Source organism: Stenella coeruleoalba (genome assembly GCF_951394435.1).
Source record: "Stenella coeruleoalba genome assembly, chromosome: 17".
In the NCBI taxonomy this organism is placed as follows: Eukaryota; Metazoa; Chordata; class Mammalia; order Artiodactyla; family Delphinidae; genus Stenella; species Stenella coeruleoalba.
The window spans coordinates 67,286,932-67,310,169 of NC_137163.1; the positions used below are offsets into that span (position 1 = coordinate 67,286,932).

General features: G+C 37.7%; 1 protein-coding gene across 9 annotated transcripts in view; it reads right to left on the minus strand.

Annotated features, from left to right (window-relative positions):
• Nucleotides 1-23,238, minus strand: part of PREX2 (phosphatidylinositol-3,4,5-trisphosphate dependent Rac exchange factor 2) — a 359,933-nt gene that overhangs the window by 62,717 nt on the left and 273,978 nt on the right. For 7 of the 9 annotated variants that reach the window (XM_079902440.1, XM_079902442.1, XM_079902441.1 and 4 more), the window contains 2 exons: nucleotides 19,400-19,467; nucleotides 7,700-13,320 (listed from right to left, as the gene is read on the minus strand). In XM_079902440.1, the coding sequence (XP_079758566.1) occupies nucleotides 13,275-13,320; nucleotides 19,400-19,467 (114 nt within the window). In that variant the 3' untranslated portion in view covers nucleotides 7,700-13,274. Of the gene's footprint in view, nucleotides 1-7,521; nucleotides 7,629-7,699; nucleotides 13,321-19,399; nucleotides 19,468-23,238 lie in introns of those variants that run through there. The other 2 variants (XR_013824731.1, XR_013824732.1) reach the window with 1 other exon arrangement.

The following is a 23,238-nucleotide window of genomic DNA, read 5'->3' on the forward strand; positions in this document are numbered from 1 at the left end:
GCTCCGCGGCATGTGGGATCTTCCCAGACCGGGGCACGAACCCGTGTCCCCTGCATTGGCAGGCAGACTCTGAACCACTGCGCCACCAGGGAAGCCACTCATTCTATATTTTTTATTGAAATTTTTATTGAGATAATTATAGATTCACATGCAGTTGTAAGAAATAATTCAGAGAGATCTTGGATGCCCTTAACCCAGTTGCCCTGAAAAGTCATGTCTTGCATAAGTATAGCAGAGCTTCATAACCAGGATATCAGTATTAATATTGCCAAAATGGAGAACTTTCCATCACCACAAGGATCATTCTTGTCACCCTTGTATAGCCACACCACTTCCTTCCTGTCCACTTTTCTCTCATCTATTCTCTATTTCTGTAATTTTGCCATTTCAAGAAAACTATGTAAATGGAATCTTACAGTATGAAATCTTTTGCAACGGGCTTTTTTCAGACTTCTTTACATATTCTTAGACACTAGTAATTTGTCAAATATTTAGTTTGAAACCATTTTCTCCCAGTCTGTAACTGGTCTTTTTACTGTCTTCACATAGGCTTTAAAATAGAAAAAGTTTTAAATTTTGATAAGCTCTAATTTATCAATTTTTCCTTTTATAGATCATGATTTTTGTGTCAAGTCTAAGAATTCTATCTAGCCTTAGACCTCACAGATTTTATTTTATATTTTTCCTAAAAGTTTTGTCATTGTGTGTTTTACACTTAGTTCCATGATCCATTTTGAGTTAATTTTTGTATGAGGCATAATGTTGAGTTTAAGGATCATTTTTATACCTATGGATGTCCAATTGTCTGAGGACCATTTGGTGAAAAGGCTGTCCTTTCTTCATTGAATTGCTTTTGCAACTTTGTCAAAAATGTAAATCTACAATTATCTCAAAAGTTTAATAAAAACCTATTTGGAAGGGATGAAAATGTTTGGAACTAGACGGAGGTGACGGTTGCACACACGACATAGAGAAAGTACTAAATGCTGGTGAATTGCATACTTTATAATGGTTGAGTTTATGTTGTGTGAATTTCACCTAAATTAGGGAAAAGTGGGAAAAAAAGCTTATCCTGGCTAACCTTCCAACCAACATTTTGTACAATTCAAATAAGTTTTCCAAAGGCTGTATAGAAAAGACTTTTCATATCATCATCAAGCCAATTTTTTTCTGTTTGGTTGTAATTTCCAGATACCCCATTGCTAAAGTTAGGTAACATCTTAACTTCTAACCTCTGACTGAGATAAACATTTTTCACAGTGAGTCAACATGAGGGCAGTTTGAGTGGCAGCAGTTTTTAATAGACCTAATATTTCCTGGCAATCTGTCCCTGGATGTCCTTAGTCATTCTTGGACCATCATTTATATCCCCACTTGTCTTCATCCTTCTGCACTAAAGTGCCCTCAGAAGAACACTCTACTATATCATGTGCTGATCACTGCCCTTTCCTCCGAGCACCCAGCCCTGGAATAATATATTTTATCACTTTTCTGACAAGGAATTCACAGGACTCTCCTAAGTAAAAGCAAGATAGTGAGTTGAGGGCAGAGGGTCGAGGAACTCTGCGACTTGCTGAATTTCTAGACAGTTTTATACTGAAACTTTCTCCCATTCGTTCACTTTAATTAACAGTGAAGAGGGTCCACTGGAAAATTCCTGATCCCAAGGGATCTCGGAGATGACCTGCGGGTTCATATTATCAAGACCCAGCTTCAAAAAATCAGTGAGATATTTGTATTACTGCATTCAGATCATGTTCAAATGGCAGACCAATGTCAGTCTAGAAAACCCCACACTTAACATATTTTAAAATACCTTTTGTGAAGAGAAAATTGGTCTTTTACCTTTAAGTCATCTTAACAAGACACCCTGGACATGGCCGTGGAGAATTACAAATTTAGTCCAGAAAACTTGGCAAACTGGTGTCAATTGCTGACTTACTAAAATGTCCCCTACCCTAACGTCCCATCATATTACAGAGCTGAAACGATCAGAAGGGAGAGGAGCCATCTGCATTTCTCTGTGGAATAAGCTCATCCGAGCCCCTAATATCCTGAACATGGAAGAATGGTGACAATATCACAACCTGATTTTAATTCTAATCTACTGTTACTGTTCATTTACGTCAATGTTTATCAGTTCCTTTGCTGTACACCTGAAACTAACACAACATTGCAAGTCAACTATACTGCAATCAAATTTTTTAAGAAATAGATAACCAAAAAAAAATATTTGTCAGTTCTTCCTTTAAGCCTTCACGGCACCCCACCCCCAACCAGGTAATAAATGGCTACTCCATCTCGTTTAGCTTTTCCCCCTTTGTGTTATCATGAAGTTTTTAGAAGAGTTTTCCCACATTGTGCTCTGCCAAATATTAGTATTCTAAGAAAATATTAGCAAATCTTCTATGAAACATGTCCTATCTTCTGGTAAGCTGGGAACCACAACATCCCACCTCTCTCTTCCAAAATCATGATTTTCATAAGTGCACTAAAAGGTCCGATTTCTTTATCCTATGATAAAGAAATCTGCTTAATTCTGTTTCTTAAATCTATTTGAACCACAAAATACATTTTGTGTGTGTGTGTGTGTGTGTGTGTGTGTGTGTGTGTGTGTGTGTGTCACCTAATAGCATCTCTGGAACACCAGTGTCTGGAACGCTGTTCTAAAACAAATAGCCTCTGCTTGTTGATTCCACTTTCTTCTTATTACTGCATTATATTTGCAATCTCAGTATAGCAGCAATATCCAAAAGGTCAAATTTAGTTATTGATTTTTGTTTCCGCCAATGATTATTTCTTTTCACTTTTATGAGGTACCTATACAGTCAACAACATACACATTTTTCAAACTCCTCACTGGGATTTCATAATTCTTTATTACTGTTATGAACTAGATATCTCAATTTTCTTAACACGTAAAATCCAGACTTCTTAGTCTGGCATTCAGAGACCTATAGCATCCAGATTCAACCTTCTTTTCTATCCAGATCTCTCTCTAATCACATCCACAAATCTTTTGTTATTGAAGTATAGTTGATTTACAATGTTGTGTTAGTTTCAGGTGTACAGCACAGTGATTCAGTATATATATATATATATATATATATATATATATATATATATATATATATATATAAAATATTCTTTTTCAGATTCTTTTCCATTATAGCTTATTGCAAAATACTAAGTATAGTTCCCTGTGCTATATAGTAGATCCTTGTTGTTTATCTATTTTACATACGGTAGTGTGTATATGTTAATCCCAAACTCCTAATTTATCCCCTCTCCCTTTTCACCTTTGGTAACCATAAGTTTGCTTTCTATGTCTGTGGGTCTATTTCTGTTTTATAAATAAGTTCATTTGTATCTCTTTTTATTGATTCCACATATAAGCAACAACATATATTTGTCTTTGACTTACTTCACTTACTATAATAATCTCTTACTATAATAATCTCTAGGTCCATCCATGTTGATGCAAGTGGCATTATTTCATTCTTTTTTAGGGCTAATTCTCCATGGGTATATATATACCAAATCTTCTTTATCCACTCATCTGTCGATGGACATTTAGGTTGTTTCCATGTCTTGGCTATTGCAAATAGCGCTGCAATGAACACTGGGGTGCATGTCTCTTTTCAAATTATAGTTTTCTCGGGATATATGCCCAGGAGTGGGATCACTGGATTATATGGTAACTCTATTTTTAGTTTTTTAAGTAACCTCCACACTGTTCTCCATAGTGGCTGTACCAATTAACATTCCCACCAAAAGTATAGGCGAGTTCCTTTTTCTCCACACCCTCTTCAGCATCTACTGTTTGTAGACTTTTTTTTTCTGTTTTTTTTTTTTTTTTTTTTTTTTTTTGCGGTACGCGGGCCTCTCACTGTTGTGGCCTCTCCCGTTGCGGAGCACAGGCTCTGGACGCGCAGGCTCGGCGGCCATGGCTCACGGGCCCAGCCGCTCCGCGGCATGTGGGATCTTCCCGGACCGGGGCACGAACTCGTGTCCCCTGCATCGGCAGGCGGACTCTCAACCACTGTGCCACCAGGGATACCCTGTTTGTAGACTTTTTGATGATGGCCATCCTGACCAGAGTGAGGTGATACCACATTGTAGTTTTGATTTGCATTTCTCTAATAACTAGCGATGGGCAGTATCTTTTCATGTACCTCTTGGCCATCTGTATGTCATTGGAGAAATGTCTAGATCTTCTGCCCATTTTTTGACTGGGTTGTTTGGTTTTTTGATATTGAGGTGTATGAGCTGTCTGTACATTTTGGAAATTAATCCCTTGTAGGTCACATCGTTTGCAAATACTTTCTCCCATTCTGTGGTTGTCTTTTCATTTTGTTTATGGTTTCCTTTGCTGTGCAAAAGCTTTTAACTAGGTCCCATTTGTTTATTTTTGTTTTTATTTCCATTACTCTAGGAGGCAGATCCAAAATATACTGCTGTGATATATGTCAAAGGGTGTTCTGCCAATGTTTTCCTCTAGGAGTTTTATAGGATCCAGTCTTACATTTAGGTCTTTAATCCATTTCGAGTTTATTTTTATTTTTTTTAACATCTTTATTGGGGTATAATTGCTTTACAATGGTGTGTTAGTTTCTGCTTTATAACAAAGTGAATCAGTTATACATAAACATATGTTCCCATATCTCTTCCCTCTTGTGTCTCCCTCCCTCTCACCCTCCCTATCCCACCCCTCCAGGCAGTCACAAAGCACTGAGCCGATATCCCTGTGCCATGTGGCTGCTTCCCACTAGCTATCTACCTTACGTTTGTTAGTGTATATATGTCCATGCCTCTCTCTCGCCCTGTTACAGCTCACCCTTCCCCCTCCCCATATCCTCAAGTCCGTTCTCCAGTAGGTCTGTGTCTTTATTCCTTTCTTACCCCTAGGTTCTTCATGACATTTTTTTTCTTAAATTCCATATATATGTGTTAGCATACGGTATTTGCCTTTCTCTTTCTGACTTACTTCACTCTGTATGACAGACTCTAGGTCTATCCACCTCATTACAAATAGCTCAATTTTGTTTCTTTTTATGGCTGAGTAATATTCCATTGTATATATGTGCCACATCTTCTTTATCCATTCATTCGAGTTTATTTTTGTATATGGTGTTAGAGAATGTTCTAATGTCATTCTTTTACATGTAGTTGTCCAATTTTCCCAGCACCACTTACTGAAGAGGCTGTCTTTTCTCCATTGTATATTCTTGCCTCCTTTATCATAGATTAAGCGATCATAGGTGTGTGGGTTTATTTCTGGGCTTTCTATCCTGTTCCATTGATCTATATTTCTGTTTTTTTGCCAGTACCATACTGTCTTGATTACTATAGCTTTGTAGTATAGTCTCAAGTTAGGGAGCCTGATTCCTCCAGCTCCATTTTTTTTTTTTCTCAAGATTGCTTTGGCTACTTGGGGTCTTTTGTGTTTCCAAACAAATTAAAAAATAGTTTGTTCTAGTTCTGTGAAAAAATGAGGCCACCATCACACTGATACCAAAACCAGTCAAAGATGCCACGAAAAAAGAAAATTAAAGGCCAATATTACTGATGAACATAGACGCAAAAATCAACAAAATACTAGCAAACCAAATCCAAGAATACAGTAAAAGGATCATACACCATGATCAAGTGGGATTTATCCCAGGGATATAAGGATTTTTCAACATCCACAAATCAATCCGTGTGATACCCCACATTAACAAACTGAAGAATAAAAACCATATGATCATCTCAATAGATACAGAAAAAGCTTTTGATAAATTCAACATCCATTTATGACTAAAAGCTCTCCAGAAAGTGAGTATAGAGGGAACATACTGCAACATTTTTAAAGACCATATATGACAAACCCACAGCTAACATCATACTCAAGGGTGAAAAGCTGAAAGCATTCCCTCTAAGATCAGGAACAAGACAAGGATGCCCACTCTCCACTTTTTTTTTTTTTTTGCGGTAAGTGGGGCTCTCACTGCTGTGGCCTCTCCCGCGGCGGAGCACAGGCTCCGGACGCGCAGGCTCAGCGGCCATGGCTCACGGGCCCAGCCGCTCCGCGGCACGTGGGATCTTCCCGGACCGGGGCACGAACCCACGTCCCCTGCATCGGCAGGCGGACTCTCAACCACTGCGCCACCAGAGAAGCCCCCCAACTCTCCACTTTTATTCAACATAGTTTTGGAAGTCCTAGCCACAGCAATCAGAGAAGAAAAAGAAATAAAAGGAATCCAAACTGGAAAAGAAGAAGTGAAACTATCACTCTTTGCAGATGACACAATACTATACATAGAAAATCCTAAAGACGTTACCAGAAAACTACTAGAGATCATCAATGATTTCAGTAAAGTTGCAGGGTACAAAATTAATGCACATAAATCTGCTGCAGTTTTATACACTAACAACAAAAGATCAGAAAGAGAAATTAAGGAAACAATCCCATTTACCATTGCATCAAAAAGAATACTATACCGAGGAATAAACCTACCTAAGGAGGCAAAAGACCTTTACTCTGAAAACTGTTAAGACGCTGATGAAAGAAACTGAAGACGACACAAACAGATGGAAAGATAAACCGTGTTCTTGTATTGGAAGAATCAGTATTGTTAAAATGACTATACAATCCAAGGCAATCTATGGAATTCAATGCAATCCCTATCAAATTCCATTCACAAATCTTTTTTTGTTTTGATTTTTGGTATATAAAGAACTTTATAAAGCAATAATAAAAAGCAACAAACTCAGTAAAAATGTGCAAGCATCTAAACAGTTCCTAAAAATCATTATATTAATAGCCAAAAACACAGGATAAAAGCTCAACGTCATTACTTACCACATTCACAAATCTTAATCCTCTATCCAAACTGATCTACTCACCAACTCACCAAAATATCTGGCACATTTGCATCTCGCCTGTATGCATGATGTTTTTGTTAAAAAGGTTGCATTCCCTTCTTCCATTGCTTAATCTTACACATGCTGAAAGCTGACCTAGCCATCTCTCATTATTTCTGTATTTTTTTGTCAGTCTTCCCCTTCTAGACAGTAAACTCCACATGTGCAATAGCTATATATATTTAATCCATATATGGATTAAATAGCCAGCTTAGCTCAGTACCTGATAAGTAATTCCTAGGTGTCCCATAAAGAGATGTTGGATCGAATCTATTGATAAATTCCTCGAATTTCTATAGTACCCATTTTTCATTGTCTTACCTCTCATTTTGTATTAGTGTGTATTGCCTTATGTTGGTAGTTACAATTTTGGTTTGTGCGCTGCGTTAATCATCAATATATACCAAGTTCTTTAACTGCAGAGTTTGGGAATTATATGCATTTATAATTGCATATATTATGCAACTAGGCTAGGAGCTTATCCATAACAGGTACTGAATGAACCCTGGTAGATTGGCTAGTTAATTCAGGGAACACACAGTCCCTTACCTTCCATGAAGCTTTCCTGCTCATAGTTAGCTTCTTTTTCTAACAGTCACTGTCTCTACAACTCACCTTGGGTCCTATTTGTAGACTTGTTTCACATGTTTATCAAATTTCTTCTACTGAGCTTGTGAATTCTTAAAGGGTGAAAAGCTCTGTTTCATGGATATTTGTGTCTCCTAAACAGGTGAGAACATAATAGAAATTAGTTAAATTTAAATGGATAGAAACTGAGATGGTCGTACTAGATTTCTCTTTATTATTTTTGACATGTATGATACAATGTCACTGTTCTAGTCTTTTTATGCTGACAAAAATAAATGATATAAAATACACAATACACTTGATCATTTTAACACACACAAAATACTGAGTGATTGAAACTATGTTACATGTATATTTTACAAAGGAAAAACAGACTACTATAATAATATATTTGGATGAAATTGTCATTACAGTTTGGGTGTTATACAATGTTAAATATGAATATATTCAAAAGAATCACTATTTATAGAACCAATTTGATATTTTAATGTTGAAAATAATGAATACTGGGTAAATGAATACTTATAAAAATATTTTTTAAACAAAAAGCTATGTTCTACTCATTTACTTGGCAGTTACAAAAATATATATTCATCTGAAACTCTAGTAAATTTGCTTGAGGCATTAGATACTCAAATTCAAATGTACTTTTTCTAGGGCATTTTACTTACTTAGCATTCTTGACTTCACACAGTATATATACATACATGGTATTAGAATAGGTTTGTGTTACAAATAATATCATTCCAAGTAAAAGATACAGAGGAGATTAACACAGCGGAGATACTGTTAAGATTTTTGAACCAAATACACGCAACACATAAATGAGGCCCACTGGCTGTGCCTTTTACAAAGTGAATTCTCAAACACGTTTGTTGAATGACCACATGAGTGGATAATATTTATTCTGTTGTTTGCATCCCAAATTAGCTATTCAAACTAGAACTATCATGTAAGAATTCAACAATTTTGTTCGTAATTGGCTACTTCTTCTGACGGCAAAGCCAGGTCAATAGACTCCAGATGGAGCAGTAAACTAGTGCCAGTGATCAAAAGATGGCCTACCAGGTATGCTTACGGCATATTTAGACAGACATTCAACATATTGAACAACTATATAGTTCATACAAAATAAGACAGAAGAATCTAAGTAAGTTTTATAATGTATTACCGTAAAAACAAAACATTATAAATATATGTGTGTGTGTGTGTATATATATATATATCTTAGTACACCTAGTAGACTTCAGACATCTCTTCTCAGTGAGAGAAGCAAGCTATCCTGAGTGAAGTAGGCCATGTGTCTGCATAGCACAGCTTGGCAATATGAACGCTGAGATCACTGTTAAAAGCAAAGCTTTTACGTAGTAAAAATTTTGAAAACAAAAGACTAACCATGATAACTATTATGGAATCACAGCACCTACAAAGGTTATGGCCACTGTATGTAAAAGGAACCAGCCTAAGCCCACTCCTGGCCCAGATGCCTGCTGGAACTTTACCCCACCTCATCTGCTTCATCAAGGGTGAAACTTTTCTGAGGCTCATCCCTAACCCTTCAAAAAAGTTGATAAAGTTCAGAATATTTTTCTTAATCGAGGTTCAGATCATCCTAAATCGTTTCCAAAGCTTTTGCTTTCATGTTTATGCAGGGCAACTGACAATTCATTTGGCAAACTGGTTAATGTTAATATATATACATGTTAGTGAAATAACTACTACTCACTTTGGGAAAGTAATTGAGGTATAATTTTGTACGATAATTCACTTAAAAATAAGCCTTTAAAAATGAAACATAGTTTTTGAAAATTCAGAAGCAATTTAGTCACATGATAAAGGTTAGTTTCATTGTTACTAAATACAGCTAGTGAAGAAAATCTAAAAATGACCTTTAAAGTAAAATGTAAATGACTTAAATTAAGATCATTTTAAATTTCAATCTTATGTTTTACTGAAAATATAGATGAATAAAAGTATGCCCTCTATTCTGCACTAAATCATGCTACACAGGAAAAGATCTACGTGAACTAACGAAAGAATACTTTGGTGTTCTAATTGCAAATTTATTATTTTCAAATACATAGAGTAACTAACTCAACTGAATGCTTCCAAGTCAATAAACATTAGTTTTGCTGTTAAAATGTGTCCAAAGGGTTGAAAGTAGTTTGGTTTCTTAAATGAGTTAATATCCCCTAGGGATTTTTTTACCCATTCATTTTCTTGGCTTTTACAGTTAGTGCCAAGGTCAGTATCATTTCATTCTGAATTTAACTATCACAAAATTTAAATTAGTAGAGTCAGAACCAATATCAATATAATGTCATATGTATTATAGTATCATGAGAAATTAACCTACTTTTAAATTGAACATTGTTGCTGCAATAACAGTGGCCACTGAACACACAGTGAATCTAAGCCACTGGTAGAATATGATTCGAAAAGACAGAAAATAGTGTGAGACTTCCAAAATGGGGATATTGGTTCATAAAACAAAGCTTATACTCTAAATTCAAAATTACATATCCAATATAAGTAAAACTAGTACAAAAGTTCCTCCCTTCCTTCCTTCCTCCATGTTTCTTTCTCTCTTCCTTCCTTCCTTTCTTTCTTTCTTTTTCTTTCTCTTTCCCTCCTTCCTTCCTTTCTTCCCTCTTTCTTTCTTTCTTGTTAAATGTAATGAAAGTAGATGTAAAATTCTAGTCTCTTCAAATTACTCACACTTTCAATAATATATTAAATTTTGTAATACTTAATGAGAAAACTTTGATATGATGGAATGTTTAAGATTTATTGACCATGAATGACTAGTTAACAAGTATTTATGAATCAGTCCCATATTAAGAACCAAAATTTCTAGGTGTGACCTTCCCTTTTAGGTGGAGAGAGGCAGATGTCCAAACTCAGAACTTCAAAGTCGTCAGAACTTGGAAGAACTGTTAGCAGGCTTTTGTAATGTTTAAAGGTACACTGCTTGCAGAGGAGTATGTGAGCATTGAGGTAAACCCATTCTAAAAACTCAAGGCCAGTCTATGGTCATACCACCCTGAACATACCCGATCTCATCTAAAAACTCAAGGCCAGTCTATGGCCATACCACCCTGAACATACCCGCTCTCATCTAAAAACTCAAGGGCAGTTAAATGTCCGACGTCACACAGAGGTACATCATGGTGCTGAAGAGTTGTCTTTATTAATTCACTCATTTGACATTTTTTACTGTTATCACTGTTTTGGAATCATAGTCAAATTTTATATAATGTACTATTCCAGACTTTCAAAGCATATCTAAGACTGTTATCTTCAATTATGAGGGATATATCCTGTTTTTTCAGATTGCAACAGCATTGGGTTACCTCATAATGTGTATCCAGAATGGTAAAATGTCCAGGGAATCCTATGGTTTTCATATATTAAAGGCATTTTACACATTTCAATTCACTTTTTTCTCAGTATAAGATGTATAGTTTAATGGCCCACACCACACATAACTCCAACTTTACTAACAAATAATTGGCAATATTACATTTCCTATATGAATAAGGAAAAGCAGCACAATGTATTAAGAAGACAGACTTCCTGGGTTCAAATCCTGCTTCTACCACTTGTCAGCCATGTGATCTTGGGCAAGTCACTGGACTATTCTTTGCTTTATTTCCTCAACGGTAAAATGGGGGTGATGCAAAGAATATCACCTCAGATCACCATTAGGATTAATGAAGCAATAACAACAAAGTATGGGTGAAGCACCTGGAGGTATTGCTTGGCAGGTAGAAATTACTTAGGTTTTAGCTACAGTTTTTATTACAATCAAAAATCACAGTGACTGATGGTAATATAAGTCATCACTAACTTCTGAGATTTTAATAAGTGCCAAGCACTCTGATAAGATGGTACACTTACACCATGTTTAACCCTTAAAACAATAGTAAGTAACCCTATTATATAGAGATTTGATCTTAAAATATGCTGATTTGTAAATACTACAATAGCAGATGGTTTTCCCCGATGAAACAGCAAAGTACGACTGAAATGTTTAAGTGATCTCTTCATGCCTCTAATAAGGAACACTACTAGGGTAGTGATTAGAAAACAGTAATGACAACATAAAAAGTACTTGCTAGTTAATCAGTTTTACTCACTCATTAGCCCTGTGTTAAATGTAATCAAAATTTCAGTCCAGGAAAATCACAATTTACTAATTTCATGGACCTTTAGGGTCACTTGCAATAGTATCAAGAATGTTAAACCCCTGAAAGTGAAGAATATGTTTCATGTAGAAATTTATATTAAGGTCATATCTTCATTAAATTCAAAGTGTTCAACTTTTTCTCTGAAATCTCTGATGCTGGTTTATTTTTCATTATAGATGTGTACTTAGCATAAAAGTCTTAAGTGCTTCTGTGCTGAATAACATTTATTATTAATTTGACCAGTATATAAAGGCCTCATGTATATGCAACACAGTATTTCTGTGATTCAATACACAACTGCTAGTGATGAAAGTTTTTTTAATAAGTGTTTGAAAACTATTATCAAATTTCATAAATTAAAATTTCATAATGGTTTGTATATACTGTAGTTATGAAAAGCATTTCACATAAGCAGTTAATCTAAATCCACCTAAGTATCACAATCACAGTAAGGGCATAATTGTTTTGAAAATTACAGATTTAAAACCAATATTACTATATTCATTATGCTAAAAAAACAATGTTATTTTATCAATGTAGAAAGGATAAACATTATGTAAACTCTAGCATGAAAATAGAATACACCTTGTACTTTCATAAATTATCAAGGTCTCTAACAGTCCTTTTAAAGTTCAACAAATAAAGCTTTATTTTCTCATCTTATATATATATTACCTTGATAGAAAAACATTCAGCATGGTGTATTCTTTTAGGAGTCTGACATCTCATATGAAAGCCTTTAATAAAATAAGAGCTTTAGGTATCTTTCAAATTTAAAGGTTGACTTTTTAAATAAGCTTATTTTTCCCTCCTTCACCCTAGTCTTCCTTCCAACCCTCCCCCATCCCTGCCTCTCCCCATCTCTTGGACACCTACGGCACAGCATCAGGACGCATCGCCCAAGGAAGCCACGGCCACTTCAGAGGCCAAGTACAGCATGGTTCCCTGGAACTGTCCACGAGCATAAAGGGTCCCTGAAAGCAGCTGGAAGAAGGTCTTGCTGGAGACCTCAATCAGCTCTCTTCTCCTCTACTGAGAAACACTCCCTTAGAAAGAGTAAAGGATGCTCTTCACCTTTCACCCGCAAGCTACTTTCTCAGATGCAAGTGGGAGACAGAAACCCTAAGACACCCAGTCTCTATTGTCTGTCACATTTCTGTGTGATGATCTGGAAAGTGTGACCACATTTCTTCAATGACAGACTTCTTCAAACGGAAATATCCAACATAACGTGCTCCATTTGGAGAAGAGGAAAGCAAACACAATACAATAATTTTAATAAATGGGAAAGGAGGCACAATGGTTAACGTTTATCTCTGATATTTTTTTATGTAATCTCCAGGGATGGATCGTTCATGTTAACACACATGAAAGATCGGTTTGTGAAGCTGAGTTGTCTGAATGGACTTCCATCCATTTCCAGCACAAATATCTAAGTGTAAGCTGAACATTAGTTATTTACACCATGATGAAAGACCAAGAGAAGAAAATCCATTTTCTTATGTTGAGTGGAGAATGTTTAGCCAGCACATCCTCTGTCTAGTCCAGTGTTCAGAAGCTTCTGCTTGCCTGCTTCCTCGGAGAGTCTCCTCATTCTTCTCCAGCTGGGGGAGGAGGCTCGCACAGCTTGTACAGCCTACAAAAGGCATGGGAAGGTGTGACAACAGCCCGGCATATTGACATTGCTTGACATGTTTTTATTTGTTTAACAAATACATTGACAATAATTTCTTGGTTTGGGAGTCAGTCACGATCATGTCACCAATTTCACTAAAAATTGCCTGTGCGTTAGCAAACTCCAAAATTCCGGTTCTGTTATTACAAAACACCAACGTCTCTTTGCACATCTAGATGCCTATTGATGCTGCCGTTTTTACACCAGCTGCTTCTGTTGCAGTGCTGCCAACCCAGGCTGCTCACCTTGCTGGTAGCACAAGTGACTCTCCGAATTCTAGGAGATAATTACCATCATGTCTATCACGATTATCTTGTAGCAAGACAGCATCTACCTCTTACGGGTTACTGATTTTCACTTGTCTTAGAAATTTGCTTCCTTCTGTGCCATCCTGGTGGCGCTGGCAGCTGGTCATGGCTAGGCTGATGTGGCACAGTCCTGAGGCCTGAATATCAAGGCACGATTAGCTGGTGTTTCCTAAGGAATACCTGTCCAGCTCTGCCCACACTGTCACTCATCTGTCAATAGAATCAGGTGGAGATTCAAGTGGACTAAGGAATCCATCGGAACTGGCAAAGATGCTGCAAGATGCTCTCTCTTTGCATCGCAGGTCTAGTTTTTTGAAACCATACAGCATGAAGGCAAAGCTCAGGGGACTGAACTAGTAGGATTATACAAGTTCTAGTGGTCCACGTTTTTCTGAATGGTTGACTCCTAACTCCAGAACTCAAATAAAGGGGGATATAACCACTGCAACGGTAATACCCAGGGCACACCCACTATTAAGGCAGAACCTAAGAGAATACAAGCTGATCTAAGGTGGCTGGTTGTAAGCCTGTAGTCCTCAGGAATGCCCACGGCCACGCTGGTCCTACTTCAGAGCTTTGTCTGATGATCTAAAAATTTAAGGTGCAGATTTCAACTTTGCTCCATTTTAAAAGCACTCCAAACCCAGGACTTGCTGCGGTGACTCACTCTTTTACAGATGAAATTGAACACACTTTAAATGAGTTGTTGACAAATTTATCAAATTATAAATTTCCTCTCCCTTCAACATTTAATCCCATGGTCATTCGAAATCAAAGGGGAGAGAATGAAAATGATTTAATATCGAGTTAGAAACCTTGTTAACAAAATGAACTTTCCTACTCTGGAAACACAGAGAAGTTACCGCCTTTGGAGTCTGGAAGGTGGTTAATACTGTACATGTCATCTCCATGGAAGAAAATGAATGCTGAAATGAGGACATCTCACATCAGAAAACTTATTTCATCCTTCCCGGAGAAAAGAATACATTAAGCTGAGCTGATATTCTTAAAAGCTGCTTTTGCAGCTGAAGGATATGGTGTTGCTTCAAATTGCATTCCCAGTGCTGGAATAATAGAATGATGGGAAAGTTCTTTTCCTCTTTTATTTCTATCATTTTATTTCCCTGAAAGTGCTGCTTAATGAGTGAAAAGGCACAGTGGACTTACGTAGAACAGGAACAGTCAGCTGGGTGGCAAATGTCCTATGCCTTGAGATCTGGGCTAAGACGTCACTTTCCATCACCTTGCACTGCATGTTTTCACACAGCGTAACTAATGCCACTGGGTAGAGCAGTCTTTGCAATATCTGTCTCGCAAATTGGAGAAAAGGCTACGCCCTGTGATCACCTAATAAAGTAATAGCTCTGGGTACCACAGAGCTGGGCAGATGCAGCTTTTGGGAAGGTTTCTTGGAAGTAACTCAGGGTTATCTGGGTTCAGACACATCTGTCATGGAAATGGTGGGGCTTCGGGAATTGAGCACAGGCAGATGAAGTTTGTAAGTCAAATGTGATAGGTACGAGTTGGACTTTTGCTCTCCGCTGAGGCATCTGCTTTTTGTCAGCTAAAGAGTTAGGTCACGGGAGTACTTTGCCCAGCATTTTGGAGCCCCTGCCGTATTCACATCCCACTCGTGCACATCGGGCCCTGCACAAAAAACGTTTGTTTCTGGGTCCACTTTCTCCTTTTCCTGTTGGGCTCAGGCAGCCATCCTGGAGCTGGCATTTCGAGCCCAAATTTAAGTCTGCAGAGAACAGAACTTTCCAACTTCAGTCTATAGATCATGCCCTTCATCTTTCTACATGGCACAAATAAAACCCGTGTTAAAGGAGACCACAAAGTGAATGCCTCTACTCAAGGCTAAATTATCAATAACACTCTGACCCAAGGCAATTCTCCCAATTTAACAGAGGGCAAAAACTGTCTCAGAGAAGATAAATAACCTGACTAAATAAGGTCACTTGGCAGGAACGGGACCCCAAAAGTGGTTCACCCCAAAAGTGGTTCACTTTTAACCACTACAATATGCTGTCTCCCAAGTATGTAAATAAAGGAAATCAAATTTTCATTACACAAGTAGTTTCCAAAGTGTGTAATGCAATAGAAAATAAGACCAGTGCGCCGTTACATCTGGAACGTCATATTTGGTTCTTGGTGAAGATATGTTTATCGTTCTGGCCAGTCAATATATGCTAGTTACAAGGAGGAGGAACTTCATTTGTATCAAAAACATCTCCACATGGATGCCCAGCTGCACTTTACTGCCATCCCACCAAGTCAAGCTCATCATCTTTCCCACGCACGCTCTTTCTCCTCCATCTGCTATCTCAGTGACTAGAACCTTTCACCATTGTCAGCCAAGCCAGAGATTTGGTGGTCCTTCTAGAGTCTTCCTCTTCACTAACCTCCTAGATCCAATTAGTGTCCAAAGCATCTGCTGCCTGCAGTCTTAGTTGTCCCCAAATGGCTCCTCCTAATGTTGCCAGACATAAATTCTAAAATCCAAATCTTCCAGAAAGATTGTTTATTAATGGCTCCTATTGTCTTCAAGTTAAAACCAAGACTCTTCAATATCTTGCACAAGTCTCTTCCTGATCCAGCCCCTGCCTATGTCTCCAGCCTCACCCTGCATCATTCTTAAATCACATTCAACCGTCAGTCATAGAGATCTAGGTGTAGTTCTCAGAACGGGACGTGTTCTCTAGGCATTGGTGTCACTGCATCAGCTGAGGAAGACACTGATTACCATGCTGACTGGGAAGGAATACTCTGCAACCTCTCCCCTCCATCCTCAGGCTGAGTTATGTGCCCCTTCTCTGTGTTCCCATGGCAATCTGTGCCATTCCTGTGATGGTGCTTTTTCTTAAACTGAAGTACAGTTGCTTTACAGTACTGTGTTACTTTAACGTGTAGAGCACAGTGATTCAGGACTTGTGTGGATTTATTCCATTACAGGTTATTACAAGGTAACGGGTGTAGTTCCCTGTGCTGTACAATAAATCCTTGTTGTTTATCTATTTTATATATAGTATTTGTATCTATTATCCTGTGTGTCTAATTTGTCCCTCCCTCTTCCCTCTCCTCTTTGGTAGCCACAAGTTTGTTTTCTATGTCTGCGAGTCTCATTCTGTTTTATATACATATTCATTTGTATTATTTTTTAGATTCCACATATAAGTGATATCACATAGTCTTTGTCTTTCTCTGTATGACTAATTTCACTCAGCATAATATTCTCTAGGTCCACCCACATGGTTGCAAATGGCAGAATTTCATTCTTTTTTATGGCTGAGTAATATTCCAATGTGTGTGTGTGTGTGTGTGTGTATACACACACACACACATATACCACATCTTCTTAAGTCAGTTTGTCTGTTGATGGGCATGGGTTGATTCCATGTCTTGCTATTGTAAACACTGCTGCTATGAACATTGGGGTGCATATATCTTTTCGAATTAGTGTTTTCGTTTTTTCCAGATACATGCCCAGCAGTGAAATTGCTGGATCATATGGTAGTTCAACTTTAGTTTTTTAAGGAACCTCCACACTGTTTTTCATAGTGGCTGCACTGCCATGGTTCTTATCACACACACACACTGTACACTAGTTTCATTTTATTCAGTTGTTGCTCTATGACACCTCACTGACTGGTAGAGGGGATTATGTCTTTATCCTTAGCTTTTATCAAAGTGCCTCATATCTACAAACACACAGCAGAAATTCAATATATGTTTGCTGAGTGAATTTTTTAAAAATGAAAGGCAGTGAATGGAGAAAGGAAAACTATAATAGAGATTCGTTGGGGATATGAGTCAAATACTATGTCAGTCAGAGACAGCAAACTTTATCTCCGTGAAGATGTTTCCAGAAACATTACCCGAGTCTTGCCTTGGAGGGCCTGGCCTGGAGAGACAGATGTGTTCTTCACTTTGCTCTCTTTGGGACAGGAATCCTGGTTGCCAGATGGGAGGGATGCCAGATGCTCTGTGGTCCTTAGCAACCTCTCTGCACCCTCACAGAGTGTTTCTCACTTTCTCCCTCTTCTTGTGGTTGTGTTTCACTCATCCCTCTTTAACTGAAAGTTCCTTGAGGGCCGGAACGATTTCTGTCTCATGCTTACATTCTCCGTGGGGCACAGCAGAATGCTTTTCATTTCTTAGGTCCTCTAGAAATGTTTGTAGAATGAATGAAGGCATAACTAAAATTGAAAAATTACTCTAGATTTCTCTCTCAGGGCTGTTACCCCCTTGTAAAATATGTCAACTTTAGAACTGGCAGGTTTTATTGTGTTTCAAGTGTTTGAAACGTAACCCAATAAAAAACAAAGTGAGCTCATCAGTTTCTTTTCTCACGTTGAGTTTGCACATTGGCTTATTGATCAGGATGCTTACGTCTCATCCCCACTGTTTATTAGTGTTTATAAGCCCCAGCTAAGAAGACCTCGCTGAGCCATTATATTGTTTTCTTATTGGAATTTTAAAGCTTCACTGGGTTTATTACCCAAATATACCATGACTGCTAAGGTGCTGGAGAGATAATGCCTATGTGAAACGATTCTTTAGCAACAGAAAGTCTTAGATTCTAATCTCATCAACTATGAAAGATAACATTAGCAAGACTTGAGGATTAAAGAGAGTTAGGAGCCGGCACTGAAAATCAATGCGATTAGAATATGAGCACTCCATCTACTTTCAGGGGGAAAATGTTTTCCCTTTTGCAAGTACTTTCACGGCCCACATAGTTTTTCAGAATGAAATAGAACTTCATAAGTGCTGCAGTCATCAATCTCACTCTGGTAGTTGCTTTGTAAATAGAAACAAAGAGTGTCTCACCTGTGACAGTGCTTGGAGGGGGCTACTTTTTGTTAAAATGCAAATGCAGAAAAACAACCAAATGTAAAAGAAATTTAACTTTGCCCTACTTCAAGATAGATGGCTGCCTACCCTAATGTCACCAGGGAAGTCGAATCTTTGATGGCTGTTCCCATGTTTATTTATTTTAAAGGTGGATTACAGTCCTTTCTTATGATGATACGTGCACTGTGAACATCTGGTAGAATAACGAACCGAAAGCTAATGCATTCATTCATTCATGCATTCTTGAAATCAGTTCAAATATTCTATGTAGGCACAAAAAGAATATTCCCCGCCTCTAAAGCATTCTTATTCAGGTTAGGCAGAGAGACATGGAATGATACGCTGCAACACATCAAGGCTATAATGGATCAGTATACAAGATGCTAAGGGAACACAGAGAGGAAGAAAACTCAACCAAAGCTTCAAGGAGAAAATGGTCCCTAAGTTGGGTTTTGCGCTTATGTAGCAGTTTTTCATACAGACACAGATGGGACAGGTGATCATGCCACAGGGAACAGCACATGCGGTCAGAGAAGTATAAATGGCAATGGCATCTTGGTGGTTGCGCACAGTTGGAATACAGATTTCAGTAGTGCTTGTGTGGAGTTTTGTTTTTGCATTCATGAAGGAACTTGAAAAATAGAATCATGTTGATAATGTTACCTCTAAGTTTGCTTCACCTAAAATTTCATTTAATCTGAGAGCATTTAAGCCTAATCACGTTTTGCCACCGAATGCTTACAAGGCTGATTCCCATGAGTATATTCAGTACTACACTGGGTGTATCCTGGGGTCGTTGCATTAGCTGTAAGTGACACTGTCTGGGAAATGGTGGCAAGTCCTCTGGGAAAGAGCAGACATGGGGAGTCACTCACCTCGGAGCAGACTGTGGGGTCCGGTCCCTGACTCCCAAATTCTTTGCTGTGTTCTGAACCCTTGCTCCCTGAAAGAAGTAAGGACAGTCACTTTTAGCTCTACATTGTATTAGCAACCATTTAACATGCCGTTAACATGTGAGTGTAGAGTATTGATTGCAACAATATATTTATATTTAACATCAAGAGAGACTGGATGAGGAGAAAGAAATCATCATCTGAGCATTTTCAGAATTAATGCTTTTAAGAATCAAAATACACTGATGTATCGTTTCAAAGGATTGATACTTATTTCAAAACCATCTAAATCATTTCAAAGTAAGGTAAAATGACAGCTTCCTGTTTACTATCTCATCTATGTCTTTATTAAATATTTAAGCAATTAACATTTAAGACACTGAAACCAGGAAAGGAGCAGACTAGAAATACCTGCTCTGTGTCCCCACTTTCCTGGAGCAGAAATCACAGTTCTATCATATGCATACAGCCTGTTTTGTCCTTAGCTGAATATTTAGCTATTTTAAACTTCATAGTATTTATCAAGAAAATCTTTCCTTAAACAGTTTAAAGCAATTTCTGGATGAGGCATATGCATGTGGATCTCTGAAATATAAGAATTCTGCCTCAAAGTTTATAGTACAAAGATAAAATGCTTTAGCAATGAAAAAGTCTTTGCAAATCTGTCAAGTTCATAAATATTCATTGTTCAGTTCCTAAGGGGAATGAGTTACTACACAGAAGCAAACACCAGGGTTTGGGGCTGAGTATAAATGGAGGAGAGTGGTTTAAAAAACCCAAAACTCTCTCCCTGCTACTAAATGCTGATGGATGGGAAGGGAAGAAAGAAAAGGAGAAAAGAAAGAAAGAAAAAGAAAAGAGTATATTCTCTCAAGATGGACCAAATAAAGGAAAGTAATTAGGGAAAAGGGGATGTGTATGGCAAAAAAACAGATGGGAAGAAATTTAGGAACTGCAATTATGAAGTTAAAAAACCCTCTTTATTTTGAAGTAATTTTAGACTTAGAGAAAAGTTTACAAGCAGAACAGAGAGGTCACAAACTTTACCCACCAGGTAAACTCCCTCTAATTTTAACCCTTCACTTAATCACAGTATGATGACCAAAACCAGGAAATGCTATTAGCTAAGCTGCATGTCTTATTCACATTTCCCCATTTCCCTCCACTAATGTCCTCCTTTTCTATCCCAGAATCCAATCCAGGATCCCACACTGTATTTTGTCTTTGTATCTTCATGGTCTCCTCCAATCTGGGACAATTCCTCAGGCTTCCTTGGTCTTTCATGACCTTAATACTTGGCATGAGTACTGGTCATTGTTTTGCAGAATGTCTCTCATTTTGGGTTTGCCAGATGTCTCCTTATGATTAGATAGAAGAACTGTATTTTGGGCAAGAAAATCACAGAAGTGATGCTGTATCGTCTTAGTGCATCATATCACTGAGGCAGATCATCATCATATCATATAATGTCCAGATGTCTTGTCACCAGTGACATTAACTCTCATCACTTGGGTAAGGTTGTGTCCACCAGATTTTTCCACTGTAAATCACCAGCTTTCTTTTTGTACTTAATAAATCTGTTATGAGAGAAACTGTGAGACTATGCCCACATCCTGCTTCTCTTCAAACTTGTGCTCACTGATTTTAGCCTCTATTGGTGCCTCTTGCCCGCATCAATACCACTGTAGTGTTTGTGAACTGGAATGCTTCTGTAAAGAAGAGTTATCCCTTCTCCCCAAACTATTTATGTATTCAAGTATTTATTTAAATCAGTATGGATTCATGGCTATTTATTTTATCCTATGATTATAATCCAACATTTTTATTATTAGTAACATTTTGTTCAAATTGCTCCAGTTTTGGCCGCCGGGAGCTCCTTCAGTTTGCTTCTCGTGTCCTGTTCATAGAACCACCATCATTTTTGAGTACCTGTTTATTTTCTGGAACCTCAAGATGCTCCAGGCTCATCTTTCCTGTCTCAGCTGGGAATTAACCTCTTCACCAAGAATCCCTGGCTCTTTTTTTTTGAATAGATCTTTATTGGAGAATAATTGCTTCACAGTATGGTGTTGGTTTCTGTTGCACACCAAAGTGAAACAGCTGTATGCATACATATGTCTCCATGTGCCCTCCCTCTTGAGCCTCCCTCCCACCCTCCCTATCCCACCCCTCTAGGTCATCGCAAAGCACCGAGCTGCTCTCCCTGTGCTATGCAGCTGCTTCCCACTAGCTATCTATTTTACATTCGGTAGTGTATATATGTCGATGCTACTCTCACTTTGCCCCAGCTTGCCCCTCCCACCTCGTGTCCTCAAGTTCATTCTCTATGTCTACATCTTTATTCCTGCCCTGCAACTAGGTTCATCAGTACCATTTTTTTCTTTAGATTCCATATATATGCATTAGCAAATGGTATTTGTTTTTCTTTTTCTGACTTACTTCACTCTGTATGAAAGGCTCTAGAGCCTTTCACTAGAAATCACTAGAAATAACTCAATCTCATTTCTTTTTATGGCTGAGTAATGTTCCTTTGTATGTATGTACCACATCTTCTTTATCCATTCATCTGTCAATGGACACTTAGGTTGCTTCCATGTCCTGGCTATTGTAAATAGTGCTACAATGAACACTGTGGTACATGTCTCTTTTTGAATTATGGTTTTCTCACGGTATATGCCCAGTAGTGGGATTGCTGAGTCATATGGTAGTTCTCTTTTTAGTTTTTTAAGGAACCTCCATACTGTTTTCCATAGTGGTTGTATCAATTTACATTCCCACCAACAGTGCAAGAGGGTTCCCTTTTCACCACACCCTTTCCAGCATTTATTATTTTTAGATTTTTTCATAATGGCCATTCTGACCAGTGTGAGGTGATACCTCATCGTAGTTTTGATTTGCATTTCTCTAATGATTAGTGATGTTGAGCATCTTTTCATGGGCCTCTTGGCCAACTGTATGTCTTCCTTGGTGAAATGTCTATTTAGGTCTTTTGCCCATTTTTTAATTGGATTTTTTGATACTGAGATCCATGAGCTGCCTGTATATTTTGGAGATTAATCCTTTGTCTGTTGTTTCATTTGCATATATTTTCTCCCATTCTGATGGTTATCTTTTTGTCCTATTTATGGTTTCCTTTGCTGTGTAAAAGCTTTTAAGTTTAAATAAGTCCCATTTGTTTACTTTTGCTTTTATTTCCGTTACTCTAGGAGGTGGGTCAAAAAAGATCTTGCTGTGGTTTATGTAAAAGAGTGTTTTTCCTATGTTTTTCTCTAAGAGTTATAGTGTCTGACCTTACATTTAGGTCTTTAATCCATTTGGAGTTTACTTTTTGTATGGTGTTAGGTAGTGTTCTAATTTCATTCTTTTACATGTAGCTGTCCAGTTTTCCCAGCACCACTTACTGAAGAGACTGTCTTTTCTCCATTGTATGTTCTTGCCTCCTTTGTCATAAATTAGGTACCCACATGTGCATGGATTTATCTCTGGGCATTCTATCCTGTTCCATAGATCTATATTTCTGTTTTTTGTGCCAACCATACTGTCTTGATTACTGTAGCTTTGTGGTATAGTTTGAAGTTGGGGAGCCTGATTTCTCCAACTCCATTTTTCTTTCTCAAGATTGCTTTGGCTATTTGGGGTCTTTTGTGTTTCCATATGAATTGTAAAATTTTTTGTTCTAATTCTGTGAAGAATGCCATTGGTAGTTTGATAGGGATTGCACTGAATCCATAGATCGTTTTGGGTAGTAGAGTCATTTTCACAATATTGATTCTTCCAATCCAAGAACATGGTATATTTCTCCATCTGTTTATGTCATCTTT